The sequence below is a fragment of the Corvus brachyrhynchos genome, unplaced genomic scaffold, assembly GCF_000691975.1.
Source record: "Corvus brachyrhynchos isolate BGI_N302 unplaced genomic scaffold, ASM69197v1 scaffold18, whole genome shotgun sequence".
In the NCBI taxonomy this organism is placed as follows: Eukaryota; Metazoa; Chordata; class Aves; order Passeriformes; family Corvidae; genus Corvus; species Corvus brachyrhynchos.
The window spans coordinates 1,788,052-1,806,474 of record NW_008246064.1 but is presented as its reverse complement, the minus strand read 5'-3'; the positions used below and the strand labels follow the sequence as shown (position 1 = coordinate 1,806,474).

The window sequence follows — 18,423 nt, the reverse complement described above, 5'->3', positions numbered from 1 at the left end:
TGATTTCATTTTCTTTCTGCCAGCTATTTTTTAATAATGATTATATTTAATACATTATCATCTCTTCCTAATTAGACCCCTGATTACCCAGCGTGATGCCATTAAGCACTAATACCGTTCATCCCCCTCCTTTGGAGACATTCATTGTACAGTAGCCTGTCATTATTCTGAGCTAAACATACCATTTCTCTCCCAGAAGCTGTAATTTTCAGAAATCCCAGGCAAACAAAGACATTGCTAGATGATGATTTAGCTTGTGGAGATGAAAAAAAGATCTCTGGTGGGAGGGGAAGAAGAGAGGAGGGAGAGAGAAATACCTCCAGCAGAGCTACTGGGAATAAAGACATCACATTTTATGGTGCCACCACATCTGAAATCACCAGCTATCTGCAGTCTGTGGGACAAGGAGAAATAATAAATGTTTGGGGTTGCACAGGGCTCAGCTGCAAGATTCCTCAGCATCTTACCCTCTTCCCTCTCCCCTCGTGGCTCATGTTTGTCTTTCCTACAGGAGGCTGGCCAAGTCCACTCTGCTGCTGATCCCTCTCTTTGGCATTCACTACATCATGTTTGCTTTCTTCCCTGACAATTTCAAAGCAGAAGTGAAGCTGGTCTTTGAGCTTGTGGTTGGGTCGTTCCAGGTAAGCCACCCTTTGGGCCACCAGATCTGTCACCAGGTCAGTCAGGAGGGAGAAGCACAATGAGTTTGACATGGCAATCAGCAAACATGGTAATGAGCTGGTTTTTCCTGGACATGCCTCATACTGCTCCTGTACCTTTGTGGAAAAGCCACTCACTCCAGCCTGGCCAGGATGGAAGATAAATTTATATTTTGCCCTCTGGAGTCCCAGAAGGAGATTCTCTCTCCTCATTCTAGGAAATGAAAAGAAAATGTTCCTCTGTACACTGGTCTCTCTGGTTTTTTCATACTTAAGAGGGAAAAATGAGCACCTCAGTTCAGTTTATATATTATTGGCATGTCCAAGGCTAGGGTGGATGGGGTTTTGAGCAGCAAGTTTCATTCAGTGGTGAATGATTAACATCCCTGCCTACATCATCATCACTGCACATCTGGCATCTGGAAGTGTTCAAAAAATGTGCAGATGTGGCACTTGGGGACATGGGTTACGGGTGGGCCTGGCTGTGCTGGGGGAACGGTTGGGCTTGATGACCTTAGAGGTCCTTTCCAACCTGAACAATTCTGTGATTGTGTGATCTCTCCATTGAGAGCTGAATGGATCTACACTCTCTCCTTCTCTGTAGTGCTAAAAGCCTGTTCTCTCCTTTCCCCAGGGATTTGTGGTGGCTGTTCTGTACTGCTTTCTCAATGGAGAGGTAAGACCAGACCACCAGTATCATTTGGGTCCTGTTTGCAGCTAGGACAAAATGAGTGTGTGTGGAGAGTGGATTGAGAAGTGTTCTGATCCTGATCCTGTTGTTACAATACTGGGGGGAAGCGTCCAAATCAAATCTCTCACTCCAGGAAAACAATTCAACTGTTTACCTGACACTTTTCAGCACAGTTAATAAAAACAATTATTAAACACGTCAGGACTCGTGTGTGCACTGTAGCATTGCTGCCAATCCCATCCTTTCCTCACGAGACACCATCAGCAGAACTCCTGTGGGAACTTGCACAAACCCTGATCCCAAAGGATCACCTTCAGCAGGGCAGGATAAATCCCTTAGTTTCACACTTAGTGCCTCCAGGAATCCTCCCCAGGATCACACCCACTGCCAAAACCAGCACAGGCATTGGTGTGACTTGTTAGGCACAGAGCAGCAGGTGAACGTATTTCTGGAAGGCATTAATCTTGCCTTTCCCACATTTCTAGTCCTGGGATTCTCATCCTGGGATTGTGCCCTTCCTCATCCCAGAGCCCCTCAGACACAGCTGTTTTATCTAATTCATGCTGTTATCTAAAAATTTGGATGAGAGGGCTGCAGGAGGGGACAAGGACAGCAGCCAAGTTTGTTCAGGATTTGAACTGGGACAGCGTAAACCAGGTTATTTCTGTGAACTCTTTCACAGGAACATGCAGTTTCTGTCCAAAAAAACCAACAAAAAAAGCACAGCTGTATTGACAACTTCACAAACAAGCTGTAGGTAAATCATTTCTATTTGGACCAAAAACAGGGCAGTGAAAAAAAAAGCATCTTAATTACACTCACAAAGTGTTGTCATTGAAGTTAAGTAGTCTGGCACCTTGACTGTATCAATAAGAAATTCCTTTCTGATGAAGCTCAGGGATTTCTGCTCTAATAATTTATGACTGAAGTGTCCCCTTTTGTCCTATGTGGTTAAAAGTTCTGGCCAGGCTGAGTTTAGTGGCCTTTATAAAGTAATTCTTGGCCCCGTGGTGGGTGGGTTGCCCACAGCTGCTCACATCATCAGGTCAGAACACCACCAAGTGATGTTCTGTGCTGCCTTTTGTGTCTTTCCCGTGCCCAGGTCCAGGCTGAGCTCAAGAGGAAGTGGCGGAGGTGGCACCTGGAGCGGTTCCTGGGCTCGGACATGAAGTACCACCACCCTTCCCTGGGCAGCAATGGCACCAACTTCAGCACTCAGATCTCCATGCTGACCAAGTGCTCGCCAAAGACGCGCCGCTGCTCCGGGTTCCAGGCCGAGTTCTCTCTGGTGTGATGGGGAGAGGCTCCCCAGGCACTGAGCATCCAAAACTGAGACACAAGGATCCCCGGGAATCAGTGATCCCATGACAAATCCCTGTGAAATGACCTGCTCCACATGAGCCAACAGAGGACACACAACTGGAAAAGCCGCTGGCATCCAGAACGAGATCGGACAAGCCAAGAGGCAGAGGAACACTTTTGCTCTGCCTCTTTTCAGGCCTTTCACTCTTCAGTTTCAAGCCCTTGGGGGTTGATAACTCTGAGGAATGGTCCCAGTTCCTTGAGGACAGCCTGGGAGATGCTGACGTGTCATAAATAATGAAGTACAGGGGGTAAGGGAGGGAGAGCCTCAGTCCTCAGTGGCTTTACCAGAACTGGCATCTCTGAAAAAGATAAATTGCACTTTTAAAAAAAACAAAAATGAGCCAGTAAAGGAGAGACAGGAAGCAGGGAAAAAAAAAAAATGCCAAACGTATGGATGTGCCAAAATTCCTGTGGATAAGAGGTGATGATACAGCACCAAAGACGGTGTTGGGGACACGGGGAGAAGGGACAGGAGGAACGTGAGCACAAAGGGAGAGGCCAGCGCATGGCCCCTGCATTTTACACAGGTGGAGATGAAGCTGCAGGACCAGGAAAGCCCCTCAGAGGATGCCCCGGTGTGTTCTGCTAATTCCCCTCCATCTCTGGGGGAGCAGAAGCTTTCCAGACACCCTTGGGGGCCCTCAGGAAGAGCAGATCCCTGAGAAGGACCGGCGTGAGGACGCCCTTCTCTGCACTGTGTTTGTGACATGGTGTTTTGCTTGGTTGTGTTCCATGAACAGGAAACTCGATTTGCATGTATAAAAACCAGGGCCAGATGCCAAAAGCAGAGCACGGCTGTGTTTTTTCATTCTCTCCCTAAGTTCACCCTTAGATCTCGGTGCATGGATGCACCCAGGATCGTCAGGGACCAGGGGGAAATAATTGGGTTGTAATTCATTTGCACTCGCTTAGCACACACTGCCAGGAAAGGGAGATATAGGGCCCTGTAATCCCTAATTGAATCAGAGCTGCCATAAGGAGCTACTCTCCAGATGAAAAAATTAGCGTCACAGCAGCGGGTAAAATTTCTTTCATCAGAACAAGGTTGTCTCAGCACACAACTGGCACTCCAGGAGGGAGGAAGGAGTGAAGGAGCTATTAAATTGGTTTCTCCTTCAGGTTTTGTGGGGAGCTCTCATCCTACATGAAGGCATTGTTAGATCTTTAGGACATGTGTGCATTTTACCTCTTTTCTGAAGGCCTGCTAGTTTCCTTCTAGGAGCCTACTTGAAGAACGCACATGGATCCCATTAAAAACAAGGAAGTAGGGTTTTTTTTAATTCTTGTTTTCATGGTGGAGAGGCAAAGGAGAGATGTTAAGTCCAGTCCTGCTCATTAGAGGCAACCCCACAGTCCCAAACTCAGTCAGAAGACAGAAAACACACAGATACAGACGCTCATGTTTGTGTCCCACCCAACTGCATCAAGTGGGGTTGAAAACATTTAATGCTGAGGGTGGGAAATCCCAGCCCAGCTCACATGTACCCTCAGTAACTGGGCTGCTGCCATCCTACTAAAACATGTCCTTGTGGAGGAGGTCTGGGTCACCAGCACCAGCACCTGGAGAGGAAGGTGGGCTCCACTTTCAGAGTTCAGAGATCTCAGCTTACCCACTTTTATTTCTCCACAATGAAATGCAGCTCATTGGAGGGGAGCATCTGCAGCCTGGTGGGATTCTGGGGGTTGTTTTTCTCACTTCTTTGCTTGCCTTAAGCACCTGTGATGCCAACAAACCACGTTGAGCCCAGGAGGAGACTTGCAGATCAGGACATCCAGTTCCTTTGAGTCCTGACAGGGCAGTATTCCATGCCATAGCCATTCCCAGAGCCTGTTAGCAGTTGAGCTGGATGCTTCCAAAGGATTTCTCTGGGTGTGGGACTGAGAACAGTGCGGGGGGCTGGAGTCAGAAAGGGGCATGAGAAACTGTGATGCACCAAGGGCAAATTTGCAGTTGTGAGTTTTTAGGGAGCTTGCTCAGGTCTTGTCACAGTGTAGCTGGGGCTCCCCAGCCTGTAGGTCCTAAGAGGATAGGAAGATGTGAAAATTCTTGGAATTACAGTGCTGGTGACCCCAGGCTGGCCAGGTGTGAGCCAGCTTTGTTATGGCTACTTTACACTGAGCCCATAACAGCAGTGAGGATCCAACTCTGACATTCCATACGATCATCAAAATGCGGCCCACTGATTCCCAAAATGCAGAGAAAGCAAGAGCGTGTTTGAAATTTCCCTACTTTCCTTGCATTGAATCCCTTATGCCTTGGCACCCCTGAAACAATATCCCACTGAAATCCATGAGGTTCTCAGAGGCAAAAAACCTTTTTTTTCAAGTGGTCATGGCCAGAGTTCCAAGAAGAGTTTGGACAATGCTCTCAGGCACTTGGTGTGATTTTTGGGGTTGTCCTGTGCTGGGCCAGGAGTTGGACTCGATGATCATTGTGGGTCCCTTCTAACTCCAGATATTCTGTGATTGTCTTTGGTGCTTGTGTTGCTCTGCTGAGAATTTTCAGACCTGGATTGGGATTCACCCAGGAAATACTGGAGAAATCCCACCAGTACCACCAGTTCTTCTCCTGTGCCTGGTTCAAAGCAAGGATTTGACCTGGATTTTTCCAGCTGAATGGCTGACTTCAAGGAAGCCCAGAAGCAGCAAGGGAAAACTCTGTCTCAGCTTCTAAGTTGTTCCGCTTGGTGTAAAATGCTTTGTCTCACTGGTTCAGAGTTTGAAGCAGTGTCAGTCTGGGAAAGATTGGATTCATCAGGCTGCAAAGCCACTCCCTCTCTTCATCGGGTAACTATTTATGCCCAGCAAAACTGATGGGCTGCAGAGGAGACCTGCCCAGTCTTGGGAATGCATCCACTGAGGTGCCTCAGGTGTGAACTGGAATTTCAGGTCCCAGACAAGCAGCAGAGAAGCTAGAGCACAGAGCTGTAGAGCAGAAGTGAAGCACCACTGCCAGCAGCCTCCTTTGTGGGATGTGAGGGAATCCCTTCCCATCTGTTCTGGGCAGCCTTGCTGGGGGAAGGCCCATGAGCCATCAGCACTGAGTCACACTGTGCATTTTCCCTCTGGTCTTCACCTTCCTTCCCCTCTCCCTGCACTCCCTTTTCCTCCCCACGTGCAGGACTCTCTGCTGTGTGTTTGCAGCTTCTCTCGTGTCCCAGCCCTGTGCTAACCCGTGCCAGCACCAGCCATATGCCAAGGACAGCCAGGAAAGGTTTGCTTTTTGGAGACGTGACAGGGAAAACCCCAGCTGGTTATTTACCCTCACCACAGGCTCCTCTGCAGCCTGGCAGATTCACCACCAGGCTATTCTGCATGGGAGCCTGAAGATGGGATGTTTCCTAAGCTGAGGGGATCCTTCAAGAAGTGTGGAGTACATCAGCATGCCAGAACTGTGCCCCCAGGCATCCCACTCACAATTATTTCATTACTGAACATCCAGCCACGTCCCCTTTCTGCTGTCAGGGGTGGTTGAGAGATTAAATGAGTGTGCTGGATATACCTGCTGTGACAGGCATGGCAATGTCAGTGATGCAGAGCTGCCAGCCCAGCTGCCTTGGCCTCATGTTCCAGGAAAACAGAGGAGCTGGGGGGTGAAATCAGAGCTTTTCACACTGGGGGCGTGAGCAACTGAGTGAATGATGACCCTGGGATCAGGCCCTATTTAACTGGCTTAGTGCAGGAACTTGGCTCCATAACTTGGCCTTGTCTACTCTGTTTTTCATCCAACTCATCAATGAAATGGAGTTCAATGACTTCACTGCAGATGACAACGTGGAGCAAGCTGTCCTGGCCCCGTGGCCTGGCCCCATGTCCTGGCCCCACACAGAGCACACAACGGAGCTCAGCACTTTTGCTGCTCCCCCAGCACCAGCCTGACCCCCCTGACCCCAGCATAACACAAGACTGACTCCAGTAGGGCAACTGCATCCATTTGCTGCAAAATAAGATACGAGGTGTACCTCTTAGGAGGTATTAAAACTTCTTCTGCCTCTATTGAAAGGCACAGATGTGTTTGAGGATCATGAATTTGGACTCTGCATAGAAATAGAGCCAAATTCTGATCCTGCTTGCACCAATCAGTTCACTGCAGTGACTCCTGAATTACACCAGCATTTATTTGGGATATGCCTTCAAAATAATTCCTTTTCCTTCATTCTGGAGCTGTTTACTCCCTTTTTCTATCAGTGAGAGAGCAAGCCCCTCCTGTTTAATGCTTCAGTAATTTTATTATTAAAAATTATTAATAAATATGGAACAACTACATTATAAACAACAAATTATTGTCTCAAGGTCTAAGACACAAGGTTCAATGCTAACATTAGACTGTAGATATTTCTGTTCAGCTGGGACCTGTGTTGCTTAGTGACCCTCTCACAAGCAGCAAGAAATGAGAATATGACATGGTTTAGGGTTTAGAAAAGAAATTCAGTTGCAGAATTTTAGGGGCACTAAAATGAACCAAGTTTTTAAAATCAGAGTTGTGTGTGCAGCAGCAGCAGCATTGCTGCAGTTGTGGAATGAAAAAGGGAAAAGCCCGGGAGATGAAGCACCTGAGCATTTTGTTTTATTTTTGGTTTGTTTGGGGTTTTTTGCTAGGAAACAAGTTATATTTTTCTCAAGGAAGGTATCACTGGAGAAAAGATGCTTTGTACATGAACGAATCATCAGATTTCCTTCTTTCTCAATATCCCACTGGGTTCCCACTCATCTCAAAAGCAGTGAGGGTCATGTCTGTGCCACAGGGCTGAGGGATTAAACCCAATTCTCTGCTCCAATCTGATGGAAATGCTTTCAGAGAGAGATGCACCTGCTGATTAATGAAGGATTGTCAGTAATTTTTCAAAAGCAAAATGAAGTTCCAAAGAAAGCTCAGGAGTGAATGAGCATCACTTGGCTCCACAGCAGGGATTAAAGGGGTTTGGTGGGATTGTCTTCGTTCCTTCCAGCTTCACCCCAGGGTTTAAACAAGGGGAAAGGAAATATAGGGAAAGGAAATATGAAATCTTTTCAGACTAAAAGGGAATCTCTCAAACTGGGAAATGCCAATGTGTGTCTTCATGAAGCTTATTTTATTCTGACCACACTGGTACCTCTTGATTTGGTAAACAGCCCGTGGAAATACAGGTGGAGCAGAAGCAATGTCCCTTCCCTGGAAGGTGAATCCAGCTGTAACAGGAAAACATAAAACATTACTGCTGTGTCCCAGCTCCTGCTTTCGGGTTGGGTATTTGTCTGGGGTGTTGGCACAGCCCAGGTTCCCTCCCAGCCTTGTTCTTCCCTCCACAGCATCTCTGCACCCATGAATGTGCCAAACTCTTGGGGACAGGGATTGCAATCCTGAATTCCTTGGCTCACAATGCAACTTTGCACTTTTCCCACCCCAATGCTGAAGGAGCCAGCACCATAAAGCTGCTTCATTGGAGATGAACCTCAAAGAGCAGGGGGTCACACACACCCACATCCATCCAGAATGACTCTGCTGGCATCACTCAGGCACTAAACTGCTGTAATAAGGGAAAGATTCAAGTCCCAGATTGGCACATGGAGTCAGATGTCCCAAAACGTGGATTTCAACTCATTTCCTTTCAGTCAGTCAACTTTTCACCCTCTCTCCAAACCCAGTATTTGCAGAGCAGTCTGATGAGGTAGCGTTGCAGTGACTGACCTTCTTATTGCCCCTGGAGACTTGTGCAGCCGTAAACCATGGCTTTTAATCAGGAGGTTTTTGGGACCACAGACAATCTTTTCCACCTCTTCCTGAGTGTCCTAACTTGCATGATGTTGTGCTACATCCTGAAGAGCGCTGGGTTCAAAACTCTGGTTATTTCTAGAATACTGTGAAATCCCAGGGGAGAAAACAAACTTTGGGACTGGAGACGACGGGTCTGTAAGGAAAGTAATGCCCACTTGTGTTCTGAGGGCCACACCCTGAGGACACACATGTCGGCAGCACCAGAGCACCAGTGTTTTATACCCAAGTTTTGTGGATATTGTACATTTGTACACAGAGGAAATCTGAAGAGCACATTAAAAATAAAAATTACAAAAAACCACTATACCCCCCCACATTTTTCATACTCAGATGATGATGATGATGATGATGATGATGATAAATCAAGTTCGAAATTGCATTTTTGAACTCAAAAGTGCATTTTTCAGAGCGTGTTTCAAACACCTCCAGCTGTGGGTCAGCAGCTGGTGCCAACTGACCCTTTGCACTCAAGCTGTAAACACCTCTGCTCTGCCCTCCTGTAAATAGGCTTTGACAGCAGAGGGTGATGGACACTGGCTGTGAGCAGAGAATCTCTGTCTCTGTGGACTTTTCTGCACCAGGTGCTTGTGATGTCTCCTTCATGCCAGCGAGAACGGGCCTGCTTGCTCAGCACAGGTGAAATCTCTGCCTTGTTCCATGGCCTTTTGCCTGATGTTATTTATTTTTGGTCTGACTCTGTACATCTGCAATGAAGTGGCTATTTTTCTTTTTTTTCCTTTGTATTTGGTTCACCTCCTTGCTTCAGAGGGGGTTCTTCTCTGTGGTTGACACTGCTGAAAACAAGCAATAAAACCATTGTGAAGACATTGTGTCTGAGGTGTTCCACCTGATATTTTAATTTATTCCTCACAGTCCTGGAGGAGAAACAGAGAAGGAAAACTAAGAAGGAAGTTGTGAGCTGGGGAGGCTCTTGCTTAGAGCTCAACATAATGACCTCATACTTTGAAAGGTTAACCAGATAGACCAAATCACTCTTAAAGTCAGAGAATCATAGAAATATTTGGCTTGGAAGTGACCTTTAAAGGCCATTTAATCCTTGCAGTGAGCAGGGACATCTTCAAGCAGATGGGGGTTCTGAGGAGACCTTCTTTCAGAATATCTGTGCCAGCTGAAGAACCAGTACCAAGTCCAACATAAATGACCCCAAAAACCTCCACCACTGCATGAGCTGGGTGCATGGACGGTCCTTTGGGGGCAGGACTGTGCATGGAGGTGATAACCATGAAATTACAAACAATTCCAAATTACAAAAAATTCCATTGCCTTGGCACAATCAACAGGTCTGAAATGATTCCTGCATTTATAGGAAGGTACAACTCCCCACACAAATACAGATGTGTTGCAAGTGGAGGATTGGGTGATGGAATATCCTCCAACAGAGGTCTTTATTGCTCAGAACAAAGCACGAGCCTTCCTCTGTGCTGGAGAAAAGCCTGGCAGGCAACCACAAGTGAACAAGAATTGTTCATATAAAAGACACATTATTTGATGCACGCGAATATCGGGCAGTGAAAATAGATCTCGACAAGAGGTCAGTTATTACTGAGTCCTCAGCGGCTCCGTGGCTCTCGTGCCTGAGCAAACAGACACAGGATGGCTCCAGTAATATCTAGCCAATGGCAAAGAGTTGAGAAGGGTCCTTGCATAGAGTTCCACAGAAAGCAGTTTATTGCTACAACTTGTGAAGGTTTCCAGAGGCAAAGGACCCCAAACAGTGACAGCTCGGGCTTAAGTACAGGGGTGTGGCCAACACCAGGAGCCAACTGGGGAATCAGAACTGGGGAACATTGCCATAACCAAGCACAGCAGCCTGGGAGAGGCTCCTTTCCCTCACCATAACCAATAGGCCTTTGGCACCAAAGACTGTCTTACCAAGAGCCCTCTCTGTCTCTTGTTCCACTGGTCAATCAGCCGCCACAGACAGTGAGCTTTTCCATGTCCATAGGGCCAGTTTGGCCACTCACCCGCTCCTTAAACTGATTTACACCCAGTGTTCACACTGCTGATAAAGGTCACATCTACAACTTGAAATGATGAGTCTTGGCTATATTTGTCCCTCTTTCTGCATGGATTACCTGTTTTCATTTAAAAGCAAAGGGTCTGATGCTCTGGGCCACTCTGAGAAGCAAAGCTGTTTGTACTGACTTCACTGGATCTCTCTGTGGGTTAAACCAGAAATCAGAAAAACAGGTTGTGAGGGCTGGGGAAAGGGAGAAGCAGCCAATTACATTTGTTCTGTGTCTGTAGAGGCAAGGATAATCCCATCCTGCTAAAAAACGCCTTCCACATGAGGAACTCCAATCACTGCCCAGAAATGAATGTAAGTGGGTTTGATGAGGATTGCCTGAGAAGTCTGGAAGAAAAATCAGCCCAACCCTCTTTGATCCCAGCTGTGTGTCCTTCCTGACTGGCAAAGAACAGAGCATGGCTTTCCTTAGGCACACACCACTACTCTGAATTTGATGGAACATGCCATCACATATCTCTGGAAGGTTTTGAGCTTGGCTTTTAGGACTTCTCTGTATAAGTGCAGTTTTCATGACTGCAAAAGCATCTTCCTCTATTAGAAAAAGTCATGCTCAAAGATGGCAAATAACATCCCCTTCCTTTGGTCCCCTGTGGTTTCCATGGCAAAATTCCAGGATGAGGAATTTTGTGATCTCCATGACATTAAAGCAATTTCCCATGTAATGAATCAATCCCAGTGGTTAAATCATCTTCACTCCACAAGAAACCATTTGCATCTACACCCTCACACTGGGGATATCAAGTCTGTGACTCAGTACAATCCACAGAGGGAATGTGGCTGTCCTCAGCTCAGAAAGATGCTGGATTGTCCAAGGATCCCAAGGAAGTGTGGCACAAAGAGCCTAGGCACGGCGTCACAGCTGTAACACCATACTTTCTGAAAGCCTAAAAACCTCTTCTGACACTGACAGTGCTCACAGAGAAATCATTCCTACTGTAGAACTCCTTATGCATTTACTCCTTTGTTGGATCATAAGAAAAAAGGCAGGTGAGTGGCAACATCATCTCAAAGTAGCCATTTCCCAGCTGACAGAGTCACAGAATCCCTGAGGTTGGGAAAGCCCTCCAAGACCATTGAGCCCAATCTGTGATTGATCCCCACCTTGTCACCAGCCCAGAGCACTGAGTGCCACACGCAGCCCTTCCTTGGACACCTCCAGGGGTGTGGACTCCACCACCTCCACAGCAATATTCCTGTCAGGCACTGGTACAGGTGTGGAAAGCTCAGAACTAAACTGGCCTTGCATCCAAAGACCAGAGGTACAAAAGTTTCATGTACATGGTAGCAGATCCCTTTTCATGGTGCTCAGTGAGGAACTTTCTCTGAGAGTCCATCCCCACCCATCACTGCTGATCAAACCTCTCTCCTTGGAAACCTCTCCGCTCCTCCCAGTCTAGATCAATACCTCGAATCCTTCCCACACACAGCCTGAGGGTACCAGAGGTAACCTGGAATGCTGAAACCAGCCAACATCACCCCTGCCCTTGGTTTTCAGAGCAAATCTACATAATTATCGGACTATGACTGGGACAGAGGGAGGAAAAGAAAGGAAAACACCTGACTTGTAAGCCTGTGATTTGATGTGCTTGTTGGGGAAGACAGGACACTCTAAAGCACATTTTGTTGTCCAAGCACTAAGAGGAATCATAAAATCACAGAATGGTTTGGGATGGAAGAGACCCCAAAGTTCATTTTGTTCCACCCCCTGCAATGGGCAGGGACACCTTCCATAGACCAAGTTGCTCCAAGCCCCATCCAACCTGGTCTTGAACATTTGCAGGGATGGGACAATTAATTCAACTCAGAACTTCAATGCACTGACAATTAAGTGTCCTGGGTGACAAACAGGAGTCCTGTCCCTTAATATCAGCTCCAAATCAAGGAAGTGGCTTTTAAAGCACAGGGGTGCCAATATTTGATGTGGAATAAAGTAGGGTTGAACCAGCACCCACATATTTTTCTCTTGTGAAAAATGGCTGCACCCTATCGCCACTTTTTACCTGAATCCACTTGTGAAACTTATTTTACAAAGGAAGTAAAATACCAGCAGCAACACCCCAACACTGAGTTGGGCACTGCTGCCAAGAATCTGCCTCCCCCAGCTCTTACAGATTTACTGCTCTGGGGTACCTAATCAATGTCTGTTTCTTATCAGCCACTCAACTCTGAGCTCTTTGGCATAAAGCCGTTAGAATCCATAATATTTCATTATGTCCTATCTGCTCCCAGCTAAAAAAATATGGGGATGTGATAGAAATATGACCTCAGTTGGCAGTGATGAATGAATTCATTACGTGTCATAAATTTATGCGTGTAATGTGATTTTTGGGTCGGAATGCGTGCAGGTTTTCACTCCATCCCATCAAGTATTTCCCATCAAGTGGAATCTAGTTTGCCACTAAATTCCATCCCTCTTTGAGCCCTGTTTAGTTCACAGATATGAGTCTAAACAGAGGGTTCCAGGAAGTCTCTGGCTTTTGAGAAAATTCCAAACATGTTGGTCCACAATGGGAGAGGGTCGCTCTTGGCTGAGTCTGAACTCAGCCCTTTCCCAGTTTGTGATGGTCATATTTCCATGGATTTCTTTGCAAATTACCTGACCTGGAAAAGAAGACTGGATGGTTTTATCCACCCCTGCTTCCATTACTGGCCAGGAACCAGCAGTTTCTGAGACAATTACTGTAATTTTGGCCAGAACTGGGCAAGGATAAAGCTTGAAATCAAAATTATAGAGTACAACTCAATTCTGGGCTCTCACCAGCTCCCCCATCTCTGAGGAAAGCTTTGGAATTCGTCAGCTGGATCAGTGATTAGGGTTTGTGTGAACAACTGAATGCATTTGTTTGGCTGCTGGGAAGGGGAAGGGGAAGGGGAAGGGGAAGGGGAAAAGGAAGGGAAAAGGGAAAAAGGAGAAAAAAGGAGAAAAAAGGAGAAAAAAGCAGAAAAAAGGAGAAAATGGAGAAAAAAGGAAAAAGGGAAGGAAAAGGAAGGAAAAAACCAAACAAAACCAACTGTGCTTTATTTTGAACAAAATGTTAAAATATGGGGTTTTTTTTTTCCCCTGAAAAGAGAAACGTAAAATTACCATTTGAAAAGGAATTTTGCTGTGCTATGAAATGGAACATTTAACTTCAGCCATTTGAAAATACTTAAAAATAAAAGGAAATAAAAGAAAAGAGAAAAAGTCAATGTAAACTCAAAAGGACTTGCAAAAAAGGACAGCGCTGCCTCCCTTCCACTGACTCAGTCAGAATAACTAAATAAAGTGAGAGTGACAATTCAGATCTTCAAGACTAAGTCCTTGCTTTGGACAACCTGCTCTAGTGGAAGGTGTCCCTGCCCATGACAGGGGGGTGGAACAAGGTGGGCTTTAAGGCCCCTTCCAACCCGAACTATTCTGGGATTCTGGGATTTAATATCCAACTGCATCATGTACCAACTTCTATGTCCATGATGATTTGTTTGTCTGTAGTTATAATACACATCATTCTCGTGGCAGATTGGAAACCCAAGGGTTGCACCTGTGGAGCTAAGGAGTGGCAAGAATCAATGAGCACCTTTTCTAACATCAACAAAAGATATACAGAATTCAGCAACTCGCATCACTCAAATCCAAACTAATTACAGTGCAAAATGTAAATTAACTCAACATTATTTTAAGAGCTGCTCATATCCATAGTAATATTCCAGCTCTGGAAGTTGCCCAAGCCTTGAACAAGAGCGAAATTCTTCAGATTCAACATCAAGTGCTGTGGTCTATTCACAGGGAAAAAGCATTTTAGGTGTTATTAAGGCAAAGTGTAAAGCAACAAGGGAGAAACTTCCAGGGAGCTTTTGAGATGGGATCCCACACACACAGCTACAACACATCTCTTGTCAGGAGGTAAACAAGTCCTTGAGAAGCCAAGGGCTGGTAAAGTGTTGGAGAAGTGCAGGCTGACACACGGGTTTGAAGCACTTCAGCGATGAAGATAAATGCGAGCCCTCACTGTTGTCTTCTGGCTGCAGAAGCTCATTAAGAAACTTTTTACTTTTCAGGAACCAAAAGAAAAACAAATTAAAACAGTGTAGCTTGGTGAGGCGGACAATGAAAATTTCCTTTTTTCTGAATTCCTGTTAATTCTGAACCCCCATTTAAAGCTGTTCTGATCTTCTCAGGTGTGAGCACTTCAGTTAAATAGGTTTGCTTTCCTCACACAATCTTAACAGGGTGAGTACAAATTCCTCATATTGCTGATAGATCCCATTCAACCTCAGGCTGAATTCAGACACAGAACATGAGCAAACCTTCCACCCAATGTTTCTCTCCAGAAAAACAATGTGTCTCTACAGAGAGAAGCTGAGAAACTGCATTTCATGGCACTTAGAGCAATGCTGGTTTCCCTCTGCTAAGTGGGACAGGGTGTGAAAAACTATTGTCAGCTTTGTAAACACACAGCAAAGAGAATTGTTATTGTAGTATTGACTTTCTGGGGGAAAATCCTCTCACCTGGTTTGAGGTGTCTGTTAAGCAGCTGTTAATGCCAGAGCCACTCGTTGGAACTCCCTTCTAGAGAGTTCTTGTCAACGTAGTTAATTCAGTTTAGGGGGAAATTCATCTGTCCAGGAGCAGCAGATTAACTGAGGTTCAATTCAAATGTACTTAACCCCGGGTTGTCTGACTTAGGACTTTGGAAACTAAAAGACAGAAGAGACACTGAAATTCCCAATTTTTCCCCTTTGAAAGAGGCAAAATGTGCACCACACAAAGACCTCCTCTCACTGAATGTATTATGTGGAAACTGTAAAGGAGGGATTTAGAGATTTCTGATGGATGTGAACTCCTCTGCAAAGGTCTAAGGTGGTGACTACAGAGGTTCTGCCAAGGAGAACCTGGATATGGATGGATCACCAGCATCAACAGCTGTCCTCAGCCTTCTGAGACACAGCTACTCTGGTTCCTGTCAGATTAGTGAATACAAAAATTGACAAGCTCTTGTGAAGAAAGATGTCTATCATGGGAAACACAACCAGTTAAAAAGGTGTGATGAAGAAGATGTTACACAAACCCATTTCAATTCAAAGCTGGGGGAGGAAAGTGGCAACAATTATAGTTTTGCTTGAAATACACATCTGCACACCTCGACATCCAGTACTCTCTCCTTATACAATTAATTGAGTTTTGCTTCTTCCCTATGTTAATATTAAATACAAATTCTTATCATAAGAGTTTTTTTGTGAGCAACGCACGTGGAAACCTTGAATATTACAGTATTAAAAAATACTTGTCACCAAAAAGGACACTGCTGTTGTTAAGAACATAATTATCTTTACTACATTAGCACTTAGTGAATGTCCCCATTTGTAAGAAAAATATAAATTCAGAGCTTTTAAGAAAAATAGAGAAAATATTTTCTACCTCCAGTAATACACCTAAAACTCATGACCTTGGCTTAGTGACAGTAATAATTTTTTGGGGAAGTGTGGGTGCAGCAGAGAGTGAATTTGGCCATGGCTCCAGCAAAGAGAGATTAACTGGGATAGAATAACCCCCAGATGATCATTAATACAGGTATTTTCCTTGTGGGTCGTAAAAAGTTCTTTCTTCCCCAAAGACAAAATGAGAACAAGCCTGAACTTCAATTTATTCCATTTCTTTACTAATGGTATATTAATTTTTGTTTTTCACGGGGCTGTTTGGGAGGTTTGGGTTTAATATATTGAAATTGCAGCTGCACGTATTTGAATTATTTATGCAGCCAGACATGTAGGCTGTGATTAAGCTTCTTATTTGGTTGTACCACAAGGTTCATTTCTTCTGCTGGTTGATTTAGCATGAGGAAACCTTCCCTGCGGCTCTGCTTCACAATAAATTGCTATTGGCAGATAGAAATGTCAGGTTTACCCTCCAGATGGGAGCAATAACAAATCAGACCTTTGCTTGTTCCATTTATTCTGCTGCACGTGTGACAAGAGATGTGTGTGCTGCTCTCTGCTGACTCTGGCTGTTCTCAAATGCGCGATTATATCGGGGCGTTTTTTCACAGATTCATTTTGTGGTCAGGAAAAACGCAGCTCAGCGTCCACGAAACCGGCTCAGACAAACCTGTCAGGCCAAATTTTCAGCTTTGCCATGAGTCTATTGAAGCTGAAATAATGTTTTCATTTCCTGGGTTGCACTTTCATAGTGAATCTCTTTATAATCACAGAAGACTTTGCCAATACCATGGAATCACAGAATGGTTTGAGTTGGAAGGGACCTCAAAGCTCATCTCATTCCACCCCCTGCCATGGGCAGGGACACCTCCCACTATCCCAGGTTGCTCCAAGTCCCGTCCAACCTGGCCTTGGACACTGCCAGGGACCCAGGGGCAGCCACAGCTGCTCTGGGCACCCTGTGCCAGGGCCTCCCCACCCTCACAGGGAAGAATTTCTTCATGATATCCAATCTAAACCTACTGGCTTTTCAAGCCCCACAGCATCTGCTTTGACTCTTAAATCCTGAGTTTAGGCAGTTGAAAACCTCACCCAAAATACCCATTTCTTTCCTTGCATAAAGGACTCCCTGGGACCGTCTCAGCTGGAGATGTCAGCAGTGGCAGTGTCTGATGCCTAGCCAGGACAATTCACCCACTGTTGCATATTGTGATTTATTTTGACTGTAAGTGCTACAAAACAAGGAGTGTTTCTTTCTTAGGGTACAAAATAGATTGATCTGAATTTTAATTTATTGTTTGGGACAGTTTTGGACAAACCAGTACAGTCCAAGGGCAACACTATGGTTTCCAAGATCCCAAACAGAAAAAAACTTACATCAAACTCTGGATAAAGTGAGAGAAACAGGGATGTAGCTGAAGACAGAGCCAAGATCTGTGGCTTTCAGGATGTTCACACAGCTTCTGCTTTCCTCTACCTTCACTGCCTCCATCTTCCTGGAAATGAAGGTTCTGCTATCATCTTCTTCAAGAAGGTTCAAAACCATTTTCCTGTCCTTTCTAAATGTCCAGAAAAGTCAACTGCCAGCAATGGAATGGATAACCACTGTCACAGGGAAAGTTTATTAAAGTTACTGCATTTTCAATGTGGTTTTCAGAGTGCCTCATCCCTCCCTGGTAACTTAGGAATGTATTTATTTGATATCTTTGCTTATTTTTATCAAAGCACTTCAGTGACTGAGCAGGAATTACATTTTTCCCATGTTTTATTTCCAGTTCCTTGCTCTCCAGGAGGATGTAAACACTTGTGCAGTTATGTCACTGCCTATGACTGCGAGAGACGGTGCGAGGGGGATGGAAGCGACTGGTCCCAGACAGGGTGACCTTGCAAACACGAGTCATAAAACACCAAGAACTTCATGCAAGAAGAAGGGTTTGTTGCTGGGAGTTTTTCTCCTGGCTCAGTTCCTCACACAGTCTAGGAATATGGTATGCAAAAAGGTCATCCACCCCAATGTCTTTGGATTTAAAAAAATGGCCAGAATCCTCCTTTGCGTTTCCCTGCTCCTCCTCCTCCTCACAGCGGCCTGTGTTGGTGCTGATGATGCTTCTCCAAATTGGCTCCAAAAATACATCACAGTAACTGCAAGTTGTCCACAGAGTTGTAGGATGTCAAAGAGGGAAGCAAAAATGGGGGAAGGTATCGCTAACCCGTGCTCACTGCCAGAGTGTGAGGTGCTGTGATCTTCCAAGAGCGTCTCCAAAGCGAAGCCGCTCAGCAGGATCAGCCACACACAGTCACACACGTGTGCTCGCACAAGCGCACGGATGGCTTCAGTAATTGGGGTCGACGGCAAAGAGGCAGGAAGGGTCCCCGCGTGTGTTACAATCCGGTTTAAACTCAGAAAAGCAAATCAAGCGAAGTCTCTGCGCATAAACCGGAAAGAACTTAGAAGGTTCTAAATATTCCCAGAAACGAGATTAAAACC

General features: G+C 45.4%; 1 protein-coding gene across 1 annotated transcript in view; it reads left to right on the top strand.

Annotated features, from left to right (window-relative positions):
* VIPR1 (vasoactive intestinal peptide receptor 1) overlaps positions 1-9,300 on the top strand; it is a 64,613-nt gene extending 55,313 nt beyond the window's left edge. The window contains exons 10-12 of the mRNA XM_017746794.1: positions 512-641; positions 1,294-1,335; positions 2,453-9,300. Of these exons, the coding sequence (XP_017602283.1) occupies positions 512-641; positions 1,294-1,335; positions 2,453-2,644 (364 nt within the window). The 3' untranslated portion in view covers positions 2,645-9,300. The remainder of the gene's footprint in view (positions 1-511; positions 642-1,293; positions 1,336-2,452) is intronic.
* The last annotated feature ends 9,123 nt before the right edge of the window (positions 9,301-18,423 follow it).